At 36.8% G+C, this 19,394-nt stretch overlaps 1 protein-coding gene across 1 annotated transcript in view; it reads left to right on the top strand.

Annotated features, from left to right (window-relative positions):
• Positions 1–19,394, top strand: part of CCDC73 (coiled-coil domain containing 73) — a 192,696-nt gene that overhangs the window by 54,486 nt on the left and 118,816 nt on the right. The window contains exon 3 of the mRNA XM_079103074.1: positions 3,073–3,144. Within this exon, the coding sequence (XP_078959200.1) occupies positions 3,073–3,144 (72 nt within the window). The remainder of the gene's footprint in view (positions 1–3,072; positions 3,145–19,394) is intronic.

The following is a 19,394-nucleotide window of genomic DNA, read 5'->3' on the forward strand; positions in this document are numbered from 1 at the left end:
CTTTATAGCTTTTTTCCTCATACTAAAAATAATAAGCAATGAAATGTACAATTCTTAGCTGTACATTCAGTGAGTTTTGACGGTTGCCTACACTTGTATATTACAAACCCTTATCAAGATATGTTTTCACAAACAATCAAGAACGTGAAGAGAGAGCCTACAGAATGGGAGAAAAATCTTTGCCACCTGCACCTCAGAAAGAGCATTAATCTCCAGGATATATAAAGAACTTAAAAACTTAACACCAGAATAATGAGTAACCCAATCAATAAATAGGCAAAAGAAATGAACAGGCACTTCACAGAAGAAAAAATACAATTGGTCCACAAATATATGAAAAAATGTTCAACATCTCTAGCAATTAGAGAAATGCAAATTAAAACTCCACTGAAACTTAATCTCATTCCAGTCAGAATGGCAATTATCAAGAATACAAGTAATAATAAATGTTGGAGAAGATGCAGGGGAAAAACATACACATTGCTGGTGGGACTGCAAATTAGTGCAGCTACTCCGGAAAGCGGTATGGAGATTTCTTAGAAAACATGGACTGGAATCACCATTTGACCCATCTGTCTCACTCCTTGACATATACCCAAAGGACTTAAAATCAGCATACTATAGTAATGTGGCCACATCTATGTTCATAGCAGCTCAACTCACAATAGCTAAACTATGGAACCAACTTAGGTGCCCTTCAATAGATGATTGGATAAAGAAAGTGTGATACATGTACACAATGGAATATTATTCAGTCATAAGGAAGAATGAAATTAAGGCATTTGCCAGTAAATGGATGGAACTGGAAGCTATCATGGTAAGTGAAATAAGCTAATTCCAAAAAACCAAAGACTGAATGTTCTCTCTGATATGCAGATGCTGACTCACAATAGGTTTGGTTGTGGGGAGGAGTTGAGGTTTACTGGATTGGACTGGCGGGAATGGAGAGAAGAGAGGGAGGATGGGAATAGGAAAGACAATAGGATGAATTGGACATAACTTCCCTACGTTCATATATGAATACATGACTAATGAAATTTCAAATCATGTACAACCACAAGAATGGGAAGTTATACTCCATGTATGTATGATATGTTAGAATACATTCTGTCATGTATAATGAAAAAAACCAAATTTTTAAAAAGTTCATTACTGGTTCTGTTGTATGTAGTTCAAGAACAAGTTACTAAACTGTTTCTAAGTGTCTGAAATGGAATAAAATGTTTCTTCATTGTTCTATTAAAAAAAAAAAGATATGTTCCACAAGCCCAGAAAGTTCCCCCATGCCTCTTCCTACACAAATTCTACTCCCTCTCCCCAAAAGGCAATTGTTCTTTTGATAATTTTTTTCTTACTCAATATTGATTGTTCTGAAATTTCATGTAAGTGGTGGTTTTTAATATATTTGTCCATTTCTGTGAGTTGTCAAATTTATTAGTATAAACTTCTTTTTAGCATTCCATTACCTATTTAATGACTTTAGTATCTTAGTACATGGTTTCTGTTAGTTCTTTGAGCATGTTTAGAATGGTTGGTTTAAAGTCTTTGTGTAGTAAGTCCAGTGTCTTGCTGTCCTTGGGGAGAGGTTCTGTTAAATTTTTTTCCTGTGTGTGGTCACATTTTATGAATTCTTTGCATGCCTAATAATTTTTTGCTGAAAATTATGTTTTGGATATGCATCAACTCTGAAAACCAGTTCTTCCCTCTTTCCAGAATTTCACTTTTTTATTTTTTTGTTTAGTGACTTTTCTTAACTAATTTGGAAAGTGTGTGGCCAGTAAAATTGCTGTTCTGTTAGTTAATGACCAGGTATGATGTGACAGAGATTTCCTTAACACCTAGTGCCAAAAGGAAAATAAAACAACAACAACAAAACCCCATCTAGTCTTTGCATAAGGGCTCTGTGTTTGTCGAAGCACATCTTCAACACTCAACCAGATAGTTTTCAGCTCTGCTTGTTGAGATTTTCATCAGAAGTTTCAGATTTCTCTAGTGATGCTTTATGTTTATGATGTAGGTTAATTCAGGAGTATTACATTATTTTGAAAAACACCAGAGGGTGTTTCTAAATGACTGCTTCCTGCTTGGCTTTGTATGTCTCCACTTGACTTTTGGTCTTCCGTTTAGAGAGAATCTGCCCTTGTAGCTCCCCCATCTGCACATGTTTTTAAATTAATACTTGCTAGTGTGGTGGTGGGAGGAAGGGACAGTTTTTGGTATTTTCAGTAAGCCTCAGTTTTAGGTGAATGTGACTTTCAGAAAGAAGTCTTCACAAGTCTTCTGATCCTTCCTTTAGCATGCATTCCTGCCCCTCTAGTGATAGAGCTATTGTTGTGTTTTCTTAGTCCTCCTCCCAACTGCAGTGGGTTTCCACAAGTGCTCTGAGATTATGATTTATATTGACCTTCCCCTATAGATTAAGGCTTTCATTTCTTAAAGTAGATAAGAGTAGCAGGCCTGTCTAGGAAGTTTTCAGTAGTGACTGTTGATTTTCTTTGATCTTCCACTCGTTTACTTGGGTATAGTTTTTGCCCCCCCCCCCCCTTGTCTTTTTGATCAAGAAATTTGGTCTGTAGAGGAAATAGGAAAGATAGCTTGTGACTTCTCTTCCCCTTCACAGCTATTATCACAGGGAAAAGCTTTCTCAGAATTCATCCCAGTCTTTCCTGTAAGACCCTGGTAGGTCTCCTAAAAGAAAAGTCTACCAGAAGGTAGAACCCTCCCTATTTCAAGGACCTTCAGGGAATTTATATTCTTACAGTAGCCCACATTGTACCATTAGTAATTTATTAAGGGCTTTTAGCTGGCTTTTTCTATCTGTTCTTAATGGCTTGTTTCCCAGGTAATCAAATGCTGGAATTCTGCTGCTCCCTGCAGGTACCTGTCTCTGCTCAGATTTTGGGTTATTTCATTGATCTGGGATCTCTGTTTGCTGATGGATTTGTTCACTTACTTTGTAATTTGTCCAACTTTGTTCTTATTGTGTGAGAGGATACTGTTTCTTTCTGGAAAGAGGTAAAACTAAATGTCTGAAAGTTCTAATTTTCATAAACATGTTTCTTTTTGACGTAGGAAGCAGAAACTCAATATGAAGAGCAGATTGGTAAAATTATTGTGGAGACCCAAGAACTTAAATGGCAACAGGTGAGTATTTCCCCCTCAGATTAGCATTTTTAACATCTGTTTAAAATATATTCTAATCCATATTGCGAATCAATTTTTAAATTTCCTAAACATATTCAGGGGTAGTACATTATTTGAAACAAAACCTCAAGAAAATTCCAACTAAAGCTGTTGATTACAAATGGACTTCCAGAAAATAGGAAAAAAAATTTGTTTAGGCTTTTTGGTATTGTAACACTAAGGACAACTAAAAACGTGTATGTATTATTTTATACCTGTGAAATATACTGTGTATAAGAGACTAAGAATATTTTGAAATCAGTGAACTTTGGAACCAGTATCATATTTTCCCTGGGGCGTTTTTATGTAATGTAACCAACTAGAGAAAAATAACATCAGCTCTGGTTTTTCTGTCTGTCTTTATGACAGTGCTTCTTATGCCTTTTCCTACAAATAATCTTACAGGTAAAAAGTAAAAGGTTAATGATGATGGTCCTCTTCTCTCCATTTGACAGAATTGAAAGAGGAACTTACAGTTAATATATCAGAAACATAATTCAAATGATAGAGATTAGAACTAACTAGAAATGATTCAAATTGTGAGACCAGACATACTCAAGATTATACAGAGTATTCAGGAAAAATCAGGGTCAGATTAAATGATGAACAGGTCTATAGTAGACCTCACTGTGAATAGAAAGCTCAGGTAAATACTAAGTACAAATCAAATCTCAAAGCACATTTCAAAATGTAAAGTTATATCTTGTTTCTGGTTTTTATTTTTGTTTAGTTTGTTTTGGGATTGGGGGCCGGGTCTCATAGTATTTCCCAGGCTGGTCTCAAACTCCTGGACTTAAGTGATCCTACTACTCCAACCTTCTTAGAAGTTGGCACTGTTATAGGTATGAACCATCACACCTGGCTTTATCATGTTTTCAGATAGGAAGAATGAATAGTATAAAATCATCAGAATTCCTAAGTTAATAGTAGTTTAATACAATCCAATTTAAAATACCAACATCAGAATTCCTAAGTTAACCAGTAGTTTAATACCATCCAATTTAAAATACTAACAGCATGTTCAGGCAACTTAAGTGCCCTGAACGTGTTGATTCTAAGGTTTATGTAGAAATAGACATACAAGAGTGGCTGGAAGTTTTGAAAAAGAAGAGGATGAAATAGCTACACTTGATTCTTAAGCATATTATAAAACTATATTAATTAAAATAGCTTGGTTATGAATGTGAATACTTATTCAGTGGAACATAATAGTGTACAGAAATAGATATATAAAATAATTTAGTGAATGATAAAGATGGCTTTCAAGTCAACAGGGATGAATAGATTATTCAATAAATAGTATTAGACAAAGGTGGTAATAGAGGAGGAGTGCAATTTCCATTTGCTCCATGGCTAGGGATTCAAGCAGTGGGAATACTGCTTCCCAGTGAGGTGGGTGACAGGGAATACACCAAATTTCAATATCAGAACCATAGAGTTAGAGACAAAAATTGGGATTCTTTTGAACATAGGACAGGAAATACCTTAGGAATCCTTGGTTCACCATGCAGGGAAGAGGTGGCCCAAACAGAAAGAAAGACTAAACTGTGAAGAAAATTTGGCACAGGAGAACATGTGCAGCAGAGGGCAATCTGAACTTGAATGACCCAGAGGTAGCACAGTGAGCTGGGATGTGAGGGGTGCTCCTTGGGGAGCAGAGAGCTAATGCAGGATGCTGTCTTGGGGCAGCCTCATAATGACTTTCTGCTGCAGAAGCCCAGTAATTCACAACACACACTAGCTGATAGTCCCTTTATGTACCTGTGGTGAGATCTAGAGTTCTCCTGGCAAGGTGCAACTGAGGCAGGCACAAAGGGGATTGTGCCAGTGTGATTCAGGCCAGGGATACAAAGCAAAGTGCTGCTTGCTTTCCATTTGAGTTTGGTGGGTTACAGGATTAGCCAGAGAGAATCCAAAAACTGGACGATGGCGCACATTCATGCTAGGGTCTGATCCTGGTAGGACCCACATTTGTGGGCGGTGGAGTGTGCAAGAAGAACAGAGAATCTTTGCCTCAAAAATGGAGTTCTTGGGAGGCGCCCTGAGATCCAGATACTCAGCAGAGATTGGCATTCGCTTGGCATTTGAGTGGATGGAGCTATTTTTAGAGCAGAGGCCTAATGACAAGGTTTGAAAAGTTGGTCAGAACTAAACCAGCCATCTAAAGTTCACATTAGAACTCTGCATCAGTCCTGTCCTGGGAATCGATGTACCTAGTTTGCCTGGGCAAAACTTCACCACTAGTTTCCATTCTATCCTAACTTAACCTGTCAAGAAGGGAAACTGAGAGCCATTACAACTAGTTTCAGTTTCTGACCACTCCACCTGACAGGTTAGTGAGCAACTCAGAGAAATGGGTTTAACAACTTCCAACCCTTTGTGTCTCTAATGAGTATACAACTCAAGAAGAAACAGAAAAGACAGTATGTCATAGGCAATGAACATCCATTCTTGTCAATAATTGGACCACCTTGTGGTGAAAATTCCTTCAGTTTTTATTAAATTTATTTTATTTCATTTAAAAATTTTATTTTGTATATTTTTAATTTTTCCTTAAATACTTTTTCTGTGTATTGTGAGTGTAAATGTGTGTATGTGTGGGTATATGTGTTCTAGCTCTGTTGTTTGGCTCATGGACCACACACACATATACATATATATATTGATTTTTATCTTTTTTTTTGGGGGGGGGTCTTCTTTCTCTGCTGCTGCAACCTGCGCAGCATCAACAAAGGAATCTCAAGTAGGGGCAACTGGAGATGGAGAAAAACACAGAGACAAAGAAAACACAAAGACATTTTTAAGCAAAGCTTGGGCCAGGTAGGACACTTCACTCTGATGGAGGAACAGTAACCCAGAACTACCTCCACAAGTTTATTACATAGGTTCTCATAATGGGGAAAGTAAACTATAGGGGCATTGAAAATTGTTCAAGGCTTGTGAGTTGTCAGAGGCTTCTTCGTGCACTAAAAAGTTAACAGAGCTAGAAACATTTTTGGTAGCTATCCTACTGTTGCAATGCTAGGAACATTCTGTCACACCCAGGAAACCCATTGTCCTGGGACATCTGATAACTATTAGCATCAGAGTCAAGAGTCAAGGCTGTTAACATCCTCGCCCTTAGCAAGGAATGTTTCCAGACTTGGATTTTGCTGATGCCACACAATTAGCCAATGACCAGGGGTTCACCCACTCTCCACATCTCCCCACTTTTTATTTTTTAACTGCAACTAATGCATGTCTACTTGTAGGCATTAGAACTGGGATTGAATGAGCTCACAGCTGACAGTGAGAAAACAATACAGAATTAAAAGTTAAGGAAACAAGTCCTGTAAGATACCATGCAGTATGTTTTAGCATATTCCAAGGATTGAAACCATTAGGTCGTTCAATAGCTTTTTTGCAAAAGTGGTAGAGATAACATAGGAATCTTACTTTTTTGCATGCCTTGGGTGTAATGGTGCAATTGCAAAAGATCTAAACTAACCTTGTTATGATTTCAAATTCCTAATAGGTGCATCTTTATCTTTTTCCAATCCCACTGGGAATGATTATATGAAGCAGGTGTTACACAAATAAATTGATAAGCAATAGGGCATTGTAGTTGACCTTAAGACTTTGTATCTGATCACCTAAACTCATTACCATAGCTTCTGAAGCATTTCATTTAGCTTGAAGATTTTTTCTTCAATGTTCTCCTGACCTTGAAAAGCTCTGTTTATTTGATGATGGGGAATGCTATCTACCCATTTCCTTCCTTCCTCTTTCTTTCTTTCCCTTCCTTCCTTCCTCCCTCCCTTCCTCCCTCCCTCCCTCCCTCTCTCTCTTCCTTCCTTCCTTCCTTCCTTCCTTCCCTCCCTCCTACCTGTCCTTTGTCCCAGTCTCATTTTCCCCTCTGAGTAAGAGAACCCTTTCTGCTATAAGAGGAAATGGGTGATGATTGCTCTGGATGCTTCAGGCTGAGAGAAGTAATGTGGGGTAAGCAGTTTGGGTTTTCCTTTTAGGAATGTTTTGGGTCAGTTGAGGGCTCCATGGCAAAATTTTGGTTTGGAGAGAACAGATTGTAAAGTTATTTGAGAGGTGGGTGCTTCTAAGATAGAAACAAGAAGACATGAGTACTGGAGTGAGATTAATACAAAATAAATGTCACAGAATCTGGAACACATCAGTGAATATCATAATGATGATAGAAACCAGTAATTTTTTAGCAGGAGGTGCAAGAACTAAGAAGTCGTTTGCATGACAAGGCTGGTGATGGCATGACCTCTACTTGGGAATATAAATCTTTGAGGATATTGATTACATTGCCAGAGTTATCAGAAATGTAAACACAATACGTAGTTTTATAATGTCACAGATGTCCCTGTAAGATGTAGTTAAGATATCTAATATCATCTGATTTTTATAAAATACCTTTTTATTGGTATAACCTTATGTTTAGTAGAGATCCCTTTATTTTTGTCACTTAGGACTAAATAATCATATTAGGAAAACAGATTAAGTCTGCCTATGGGAGGTAGGAAGATTTGCAGGCCTTAAAGTGACTAAAAAAAACCTTTTGACTTTGATAGTCTTTTTTGATAGAATTAGGCACTTCTAAGAATTCTTTTTTCATAGCTTTCAGCTTTATCGACTCTTGGTGGGGCTAACATAAGTGTACATCTTAAGTTATATTGAAGAACAATTGTCCTTTCTTTTAAAATGCTCAGGTATGGCTGTGCTTTGGTTATAACTATTTTGACTAGGTGTTTAAGACTGGTTAAATTGACCTTGTTCCTATCTGTTATTAAGAGTCAGTTGAGTTTCCTTAGGGGGTCATTCGTGGGAACTTGTGAGCAATCTCTTAGTTCCTCTAGTGCCATCTACCAGGATAAGTCAGGGTCTTGTTGGTCATGTGACTTCTGTAGGAAACATCAGGAATATTTTCTTCTCCAATGACCCTCCTCTTTGTGGCATGTGCACTCATTGTCTTTTTGTCCTACAGGGTCTCATTGATTCCCCTTATCAGGAGAACATGTAGCCCAGAGTTGCAAAACCCTCAGAGAAGTTCCCTTGTGCCCTGAGTTCAGAGGGCAAGAGCCAAATATTGGCTTTTTTTTTTCTTTCTTGACCCATTTTTCATTAGTCTCTAGGTTTGGGTTTTAAACATCCAACAAACCAGTTTCACCAGTCTTAAAGTAGTAGTACTGGGGTTTAAACTTAAATGTCTATAACTTTATAGTTATTTACCTCTACTATTTAATTGAGGTCAGTATTAGTACTGGAAGTTAGCCTTATATCCTATTTGATCTATGGGTGATAGCCTACTAGCTTAAATTAACTTAGATTGTTATTTTAGAAGCTATACTTCTGTAAGACACAAACAATAGTTACAAAATTTATAAGAAAAATATAAAATGAAATTAACAAGAGCAAAAACACACTTAGTTCATATAGTAGCTATGAACCAAGAAACATAATTTTTCTAATCCCAAACCTTTACTTCAAAGTTTAGTTTGAAGAACACCAGTTTGGTAAAATATTCTTCTAAACCTTATAACGACTTGTATACTTGGAAGATATAAATACATCTAGTATACAAAGAAGCCAGTAAAACAGCACCACAATTACACTTCTTATATTAACCAAGCTTAACTTTTAAAGAAAAATTTAGAATCTGTAGTGTAGTGTAATATTTTAAAATAACAATTATTGTTCAACTAGAGTTGTACAAACCCTAATTTCTTTAAGGCTAGTTTTTTTTTTTAATAATAAAGCTTAAAAAATAATAATAATAAAGCTTAACAGCCATAAGAAATTATCCTGTTGGATAAGAGCAGATTAATGTTTTAAGAAATCCTTATTACTTCAACACATGGAGGATTAAACTTTGGTTTATATCAGTACATTAATATTTGACCTTAGGAAAAAAACTTAAGTAACTGTAGCTAATTGTGTTAATTATATATAACCAATTTAGTTGCACAAACCTTCTGCAACCCACTTAGACATTGTGTAACTTTTTACTTTATCACACAAAAGACTTTCACATTGAAAAACATTTTTTCTTCTTTTCATATTAAAATATATGCTCATACCTACAACTCTTTTATGTGTTTTTTTTAGCTGTTAACCCCTTTTTAAATTTATGTTTTGAAACAATCCTTATGAAATTTTTGAATCTAGACAATTTACTCTAATAAATTAATTAATAAACTAATAATATGAAATACTTTTTTATGGTATGTTAATTAAAACCCAACTAAAACCTTATGTATTTTTTATATATAAAATGACACCTGATAGAATTCTAACTCTGAATAACCTTGTTTTAAGTAAAGACATGGAAAGAAAGCAATCTCAAACTTTCTATTTACCAATGTATGTTTAAATATATTACCTTAGGAATTTTAAGAAGTCAGGAGCATTCAATTTTATATTTAGTGGTTGAGGTTCTTGTACTCCAACTCTGCAAATTAATCAGGTATTTTTTCTTTTTCTTAACAAACACATTTATGAAGATTGATCCCACTCACATTAAATTCAATTAACTTATTTTTAATTCTAAAAACCAGGATATCAGACAAGTATAGTTAACAGTATTAGCCACATCTTTCCTGTTGAAGAATAATCCTAGAAGCAATGGATAATACATTTTAGACATTTTATAGAAACCAACACTTTATTGTCTGACCACCCTGAAAAACTTGTGTTAGCAATTTTTAAACACATATGTATTCTCACCTGTTTACCTAATTTAAATTGAACTTCTTTAAGTCACGTGAACTTAAAGGTATCTGGATCTGTTTTTCTTTTTAATTTTGACTTATGAGCACTCATTTATCTATATTCCACTTTTGATACCATGTATATAATATATGGACATAAGCACATATGTAAACAACAATACAATACATAGGTGTGCACACATATATAAAACATACAGGAATCAGCGATCTTGTAGCTTGTATATCTCCATGGGTAGAAGATAATATTACAGGTGTTTATTAAAACTTCTATTAGAGTTAACCTGTTGGAAAGTAAAATAGAGCCTATCAGACTTTTACATTATGACTTAAATATAGGGGAAGCCTATACATTGGAAATGCTATGTGTCAAAGTCTAACAACCATGGTGGACACTGATATTAAAAGTTCAGGTGGCCAGTTGTTCTTGGTGGCTATCAGACTTATTCCCAACATCACCATGTCTATGTCATTCTTAGGATTTTGTAAAAGGAGATTTTCCAATGTCTTTGAGAGTCAACCCTTGAAAAAATTGGCCTCTGAACAAAAACTGTAAAAACATCTATAGTTATATAAAATCAGACTGATCAGAAAAATATATTAATTTAGGTATTCAGTATCAAATGTGAATTCACTGTAAAACCATGAGCTCAAAAATTAGAATTTTAGCCAGGTGTGGTGGGCATCCTTGTAATCCCAGTGGCTCTGGAAGCTGAGGCAGGAGGATGGTGAGTTCAAATCCAGTCTCATCAATTTAGTGAGGTACTAAGCAACCTAGTGAAACCCTGTCTCTAAATTAAATACAAAAGAGGCCTGGGGATGTGGCTCAGTGGTTGAGTACCTGAGTTCAATCCCTGATACCAAAAACAAACAAAACAAAAAACAAAAATGAAAAACAACAACAACAAAAGAAACCCCAGAATTTTAAAAAAAAGGAGTTCTAAAAACAAAAAATGAGGCAGCCATAAGTACTCTAGTACAAGAGTATGAAGAACATCTTTATCAGATCAGAGTGTACTTTTGGTTCAGATTAGAGTCAATCCAGATATTTAAAGAATGTGAGAGTTTTGAAATAGAAAAATCATGAAATTCATTTGGAAAAATAAAAGACCCAGAATATTCTGCCAAAGCAGTCCTTAGCAAGAAAAGTGAAACAGGAAGCATCACAGTACCAGACATTAAACTATACTACAGAGCCATAGTAACAAAATGGCATGGTATTGGCACCAAAACAGACATGTAGACCAATGGTACAAAATAGAAGACACAGAGACAAACCCACATAAATAGTTATCTCAATACTAGACAAAGGCATCCAAAACATTCACTGGAGAAATGATAACCTATTCAATAAATGATGCTGGGAAAATTGAAAATCCACATGTAACAAAAACCCATATCTCTCACACTGCAAAAAAATCATCTCAAAGTGGATCAAAGACTTAGGCACTAGACCAGAGACCCTGTGCCTAATAGAAGGAAATGTAGACCCAAATCTTCACAATGTGGGCTTAGGATCTGACTTTCTTAACAAGATTCCTAAAACCAAGAAGTAAAATCAAGAATCAATAAATGGAGTAGAATCAAACTAAAAAACTTCTTCACAGGAACGGAAATAATAAAGAGTGTGAAAAGAGCGCCTACAGAATGGGAGAAAATCTTTGCCACCTCTACCTCAGATAGAGCATTACTCTCCAGAGTATATAAAGAACTCAAAAAACTTAACACCAAAAAACATATAACTCAATATATAAATGGACAAAGAACTAAACAGACATTTCACAGAAAAAGGAATATAGTCAGTTAACAAACATGAAAATTGTTCATCATCTCTAGCAATTAGAGAAATGCAAATCAAAGTACTCTTAGATTTCATCTTACTAAAGTCAGAATGGTAATTATCCAGACCACAACAATAATAAGTGTTGAGGATGTGGGGGAAAAGGTACACACATACATTGCTGGTGGGACTGCAAATTGGTGCAACCACTATGGAAAGCAGTATGGAGATTCCTCAGAAAACTTGGAATGGAATCACCATTTGACCCAGTTATCCCACTACTCAGTTTATACCCAAAGGACTTAAAATCAGCATAGTATAATGACACAGCCACATCACTGTTTATAGCAGCTCAGTTCACAATAACTGCACTATGGAACCAACCTAGGTGCCCTTCAACAGATGAATGGATAAAGAAAATGTAGTTCGTATACACAGTGGACTATTAACCTTAAAGAAGAATGAAATTATGGCATTTGATAGTAAATGGATGGAACGAGAGAATATCATGCTAAATGAAATAAACCAATCCTAAAAGCCAAAGGCTGAATGTTTTCTCTGATATGTGGTTTCTAATTCACTATGGGGGTGAAGAATAGGGTTACTTTGGATTAGAGGGGAATGAAGGGAGGGGAGAGGGTATGGGGTAGGAAGGACAGTAGAATGAATCAGACACTATTACCCTATGTACCTATATAACTATATGACCAGTGGGATTCTACAGCATGTATTACCAGAAGAGTGAGAAATTGTATTCTATTATATATGATGTGTCAAAGTGTATTCTATTGTCATGTATAACTAATTAAACAAATAAAAAAAGTTAATAATTTAATGTTATAAAAAAAGAATGTGAGAGTCTGAAATCCTTAGATAAGATTCTCAAGGAAAGAAGACTTATATATATGAAATCATTCTCTTTTTCTCCCTGTGTTGTAGTGTTTAGGAGGAACTTGTTAAGAAAGCAGGGTGGTAGAGTGTGAGAGCAGATAAGAGAAGCCCCACATTTTGGTCCCACAGCAGCTTGAATTTAAAAGTGAAAATTTTTGTTTTGGTCTGAAGCTGGTTTTGAATAATTGCCCATGCAATCCACATTTTAAATGCTAGTCTAGGAGAGAAAGATCTGGCAGAAGTTAAGAAGAGAGGAAAGCTAATGTTTTGTGTTCAGAGGCAAAACCTCATGTATGGAACATTTTAACCATTTTTTTCTTTTATAAAATCATTCTCTTAAGGCTTGATGCTATAGTTTATGTTTTCCCTGGAGACCCCTTCCCCTTTTTAAGATTCCATCAGCTTTAAGCATTTCTCTAAGAAATACTTTTCATTTTTACATGAAGCTTCCTCTCTCTGGAACCTGCTTGTCCCATGTTTTACACCCAACTATATTCCTTACCTCTCTTTATCTGTTGCCCTTTCTCAGCAGCAATCCCTTCATTTAATCCTTGAAGCTCCTCTGTGCCCATCTCTGTTCAGTCACCAAATACTGCAACCCCCACAGCCAAACCCTAAAGACTGGGGAGGGGTGATGGGAGATTAAGAAAGACAAATATTTACAAAGAGAAAGCTAGGACTACATGGGACACTGACCTCTGATGGAGGAATAGTGAACCAGAGCTAGCATAGCTATTTATTATATGGGTTTTATCAAGAGGTTATTTGTGCAAAGTTTCTGTAAGTCAGGCAGGCTTGAAAGTTACAGTGCTTGCAAGATATTGTGGTTATCTTGTTATGCTCAGAATTCTCTATTCCTAGCAGCTAGTGTCTAAGCTCAAGATCAAGACCAATTGTTCTGTACCTTTGCACACAAGTTCCCCAGACAGGGCATTATCATAGATCCTGGACAATCTCGACCTACATCTTCACACAGGAAGTTCCCAGGACAAAGTGCAGAGACAGCTCCAAGGCAGTCAAAGATCATGGACCAAGTCACTACTCTCCATAGTATTTCATCTAGAATGACTTAAAGACACAAGGGGGACTTGGCATTTGGGGATTAGAATCATTGGGAGTCTCATTTACATGTCTGGCACCTGGGCTGAGATGTCTTGCACACTGAGCTCAGAGTGCATAGATGAGTCCTCTCCATGCAGCTGTGCTTCCCCAAAATGTGGCAGCCTCAGGATAGTTTAACATATAACTTGTCAGCTTGTGGCTCCAGTGCAAGGGTTACAGTGGGCAAGAAAGGAAGCCCCATTATCTGTTATCACTCAGCCTTGGTGGTCTCATAGTATCACTTCCATCCTGTTTTATTGTTTGAGGTAGTTACCAGTCAATCCAGGTTTCCAGGCAGGAGACATAAATTTTATACCTTGATGAGAGGCATGTAAAAGAGTTTTATAGCCATTTTTAAAGCCCCACACCCCTAACTGTTAGAAATCTGAAGCCTATAATCCTTATGGAAGGCAATCTTCTCTTAATTTATTTTATCACCCTTTGGGCCTCATTTTTATTGATGTATATCATTCAGTTTTTGTGAGAAATCAGATCTGTAGCCTCCCCATAAGACCTGAAATATGCCAGCAACATGATGACAAGAAAACTCTACCTCCTTTCCTGAATGCAGTGCCTATCATGGATCATGCCAATTTTGAGAGAGGAACCCTTGGCACTGGCTAGACCAGTGGCAGGGAACCTTCCTAATGTTCTCAACACTGACAGAACCCATGCTCTGTTCAGGGCAAAGCAGTTGGACACAGAATAACATGCTGCAACTGGGCAAGCATGCACAAAGCCAGGACCCACACTAAACTTGCATGTACCCCACAGCACTTCTCCTTAGGATCCTGTACACTGCTTCTTCCAGAGGACAACAGTTTTCTGGAAAGACTCAGAGCCAGGGAAATATCAGTAGTTTTCTGTGGATTCTGATTGAGACATCCTGCTTGGGCTAAAGGACTTCTGTGAGAGACTCTTCCTTAGCCTCATTAGGGGTCTTTAGAAAATAAGGTGAGTGGGTGCCAGGACCTTGGCTCAGGGCCTAGAGATCTTCAGACTTGAGACTCATTGGCACTGGGGAGTTGAAGAGGTCACAATATGGAATGCCAGAACTTTTTTTTTTTTTAATTTATTTTTATTGTAAACAAATGGGATACATGTTGTTTCTGTTTGTACATGGAGTAACAGCATACCATTTGCATATTCATAAATTTACATAGAGTAATGATGTTTGATTCATTCCATTATTTTTTCCCTTCCCCCCACCCCTCGCACCTCTCTTTTCCCTCTATATAGTCCCTCTTTTCTCCACTCTTGTCCCACTCCCACCCCCCATTAAGTGTCATCATCCGCTTATCCCTGAGATCATTCCTCTTTTGGATTTTTGAGATTGGCTTATCTCACTTAACATGATATTCTCCAATTTCATCCATTTGCCTGCAAATGCCATAATTTTATTATTCTTTATAGCTGAGTAATATTCCATTGTATATATATATCCACAGTTTCTTTATCCATTCATCAATTGAAGGGCATCTAGGTTGGTTCCATAGTCTGGCTATTGTGAATTGAGCCGCTATGAACATTGATGTGGCTGTATCTCTGTAGTGTGCTGATTTTAAGTCCTTTGGGTATAGGCCGAGAAGTGGGATAGCTGGGTCAAATGGTAGGTCCATTCCAAGTTTTCTAAGGAATCTCCACACTGCTTTCCAGAGTGGTTGCACTAGTTTGCAACCCCACCAGCAATGTATGAGTGTACCTTTTTCCCCACATCCTCTCCAACACCTATTGTTGCTTGTGTTCTTGATAATTGCCATTCTAATTGGGGTGAGATGGAATCTTAGGGTAGTTTTGATTTGCATTTCTCTTATTACTAAAGATGTTGAACATTTTTTCATATATCTGTTGATTGCTTGTACATCTTCTTCTGTGAAGTGTCTGTTCATTTCCTTAGCCCATTTGTTGATTGAATTATTTGTATTCTTGGTGTAGAGTTTTTTGAGTTCTTTATATATTCTGGAAATTAGTGCTCTATCTGAAGTATGAGAGGCAAAGATATTCTCCCACTCTGTAGGCTGTCTCTTCGCATTGCTGATAGTTTCCTTTGCTGAGAGAAAGCTTTTCAGTTTGAATCTATCCCAGTTATTGATTCTTGCTTTTATTTCTTGTGCTATGGAAGTCCTCTTAAGGAAGTCTGATCCTAAGCCAACATGTTGAAGATCTAGACCTACTTTTTCTTCTATAAGATGCAGGGTCTCTGGTCTGATTTCAAGGTCCTTGATCCATTGTGAGTTGAGTTTTGTGCAGGGTGAGAGATAGGGGTTTAGTTTCATTCTGTTGCATATGGATTTCCAGTTTTCCCAGCACCATTTGTTGAAGAGGCTATGTTTTCTCCATTGCATATTTTTGGCATCTTTGTCTAGTATTAGAAAATTGTATTTATTTGGGTTTGTGTCCGTGTCCTCTATTCTGTACCATTGATCTACCTGTCTATTTTGGTGCCAATACCATGGCGTTTTTGTTACTATTGCTTTGTAGTATAGTTGAAGTTCTGGTATTGCGATACCCCCTGTTTCATTCTTCCTGCTAAGGATTGCTTTAGCTATTCTGGGTTTCTTATTCTTCCAGATGACTTTCATGATTGCTTGCTCTATTTCTGTGAGGTACATCATTGGGATTTTAATTGGAATTGCATTGAATCTGTATATCACTTTTGGTAGTATGGCCATTTTGACAGTATTAATTCTGCCTATCCAAGAACATGGGAGATCTTTCCATCTTCTAAGGTCTTCCTTAATTTCTTTCTTCAGTGTTTTGTAGTTTTCATCGTAGAGATCTTTTACCTCTTTTGTTAGCTTGATTCCCAAGTATTTTATTTTTTTTGAGGCTATTGCAAATGGAGTTGTTTTCCTCGTTTCCCTTTCAGCTGTTTCGTCGCTTGCATATAAAAATGCTGTAGATTTATGCGTGTTGATTTTATAGCCTGCTATTTTGCTGAATTCATTGATGAGGTCTAGAAGTTTTCTGGAGGAGGTTTTTGGATCCTCTAAATATAGAATCATGTCATCAGCAAATAGTGACAGCTTAAGTTCCTCTTTTCCTATTTGTATCCCTTTAATTTCTTTAGTCTGCCTAAGTGCTCTGACTAGAGTTTCGAGGACAGTGTTGAATAGAAGTGGTGAAAGAGGACATCCCTGTCTTGTTCTCGTTTTTAAAGGGAATGGTTTCAGTTTTTCTCCATTAAGAATGATGTTGGCAATGGGCTTAGCATAAATAGCCTTTGCAATGTTCAGGTATGTTCCTACTATCCCTATTTTTTCTAGTGTTTTCAGCATGAAGGGGTGTTGTATATTGTCAAATGCTTTTTCTGCATCAATTGAAATAACCATATGATTCTTATCCTTAAGTCTATTGACATGATGGATTATGTTTATTGATTTACGGATGTTAAACCATCCTTGGGAATGCCAGGACTTTGATGACATGCTGCATCCTGTCCAGCAGGACCTCAAAGCAACTCAGAGTGACCCAAGAGAACCAGAGGTGCATCTTGGTTCACCTGGTGTACACACCTAGGACTGATTGCCAGAGGTGGTGCATCCTGCCCGCCCTGCCAGAAACTGATGTGCCTGATTGTCCTGTAGGCTGCCAGCCATGGCTAGTAACCCTGTGCTTACCTGGATTCACATCACCTTGTCCACTGGCCCCAGATGAATTACCATGTAACAAAAAAAGGATATGACAACCATCTCTACTCCCATAGTGTCACCCAGGAGCAACTGGCGACTTAGTTGTAGTCTTTTGTGTGTGTTGCTCAACATACAACAAAACCTTTAGCTAAGATTGATAATAATCACTCTACCTTTATTGAGCCCTCCTTATGTTTTAGGCATTAGAAACTATGTGCACTCTTTGTTTTTTAATCAACATAACAATCCTAAACATAAGTATCCCAAACATTAGTACTGCTAAACAGTCATTGGTTTTACATGGTGATAGATGAGTTTGGAAAATGCTGATAGTGCAGTGATATAAGTGGTAATTCTCTAAGAAAGGAATCTCCTTAGAATTTTCCAACCTTACTTAGTCATAGAGTAGCTTGGAGTAACTGGGTATTTTAAGGAACATAAAATTGAAGCTTGAGCAGATGGTGTAGAAGTGTATCAACAGAAAATATGGTGTCTGATGAGGAGTGGTCTAAGAAGCATTTGGAAATAAGTAAAGAGTTTAAGCCATCATGATAGAACTTGTGCCACTGTCTTTGAAAATGGACACTCATGATATACACAGGATGGCCAGCAACTCCTGAAGGTAGCGATGGTTTATCCTTAGAAGAGTGGCATCTACTTAAAAACTCTCCAAAGGAGACTGCGATGATATCACAGGAGCAAGGAGCTTCATCTACTTCTCACTTCCAGTCATAAGTGCAAGGTAGGAGGATGCTCAGCCACTGAGATGTCCCCAGGCTGCTCTTCTGTGGTGTCCACCTTCTCTAATAAGAGTGTGGAAAGCTCTTTACTGAGTGCGGTACTACATGGAGCCCAAGACCAAAGCCACTAGGTATATTGACACCCCAGTACCCCACACAAGCTGCAAACTAACCCTCATTCTGTTTGTTTTTCTAAATTTGCATCCTAAACATACCCTTGTCTCATTTTCTTCTGATATCTTCAAAATATTTCAGTGTTTTTGCAACATTTATACATCTTTTATACAACTTCATATTCATCCCCCCAAATGCCTTTGAAGAACTCCCATTTGTGATTAAAATATTTCACATCTTCTTAACTGTCTAGTGATTCTCATCAGATTAAAACTGATCATATGTTTAGGACTTGTGACAGGTCAGGAAGGACATTTCTTTTCATATCACATAACATAAAGATAGCCTTAGTTAAACTCAACACTTTCCTAAAACCAGGGCTTACTTTGAAAATGGTGTAATCATGTTATTATAAATCATTGTTATTCATTAAATTTCATATACATGAACATTTGGGGGATGGTGGCAAGCATGGGTCTGAGCAATATCCAACTTATAACTTATGTTGAACTTTTGGTCCTGTCTGAGGGACCTACTACTGCCCACCTATCACATTTGTAAAACTGAGTCACAAGGTAAAGCTAGAATTATAGCTCAGATAACCTAACTTCCAGAGTCTTCAGTGTTAATAAGGAATTCTCAACAAATAAAACCTTCTACCATTTTTAGAGTTTAATTGCCATTTCTATGACCATGGACTTGATAAGCACACGGCATTTTCGGCTGAAATAGCACATGGCCCATGATAGGGCTGCTTTCTTACCAACTCTTTGGGAGATCCTTGGAAACATTTTGTGATGAACAAAAATTTTCTGATGGAGCCATGTTATTATAAGACTAAAGTTTTTCAAAATTGAACTATAAAACTTGGAGTTATTTTAAGTGTTTCCATCCCAAATCATTTTCAAAATCCTATAAAAACTAAAATTCTTGCAGCTATATTTTACATATTGAGAGCAATTTTCTGGATAACTTTAATTGGATAAAGTTTATGTTGTATGAACATGATAATTTTTATTCTTTTATCTCCTGACATTTACAAATAATACATATGATTAAAGCAGCATGATAGAGTATTTTTCTTTAAAACATTTTTCTTGCTCAAGGTGTAAAAGGGCAAACTATTAAAATGAGGTATGGAATATCTTTCTTTTAAAAGGTATCAATTTCTAACTACTAAAGAGAAGGGCAGAAAGAAGCTGCCCAGAGAAGCTGTGGGAGTCCCAGA

This window comes from Sciurus vulgaris (assembly GCF_902686455.1).
Source record: "Sciurus vulgaris genome assembly, chromosome: 11".
NCBI lineage: Eukaryota > Metazoa > Chordata > Mammalia > Rodentia > Sciuridae > Sciurus > Sciurus vulgaris.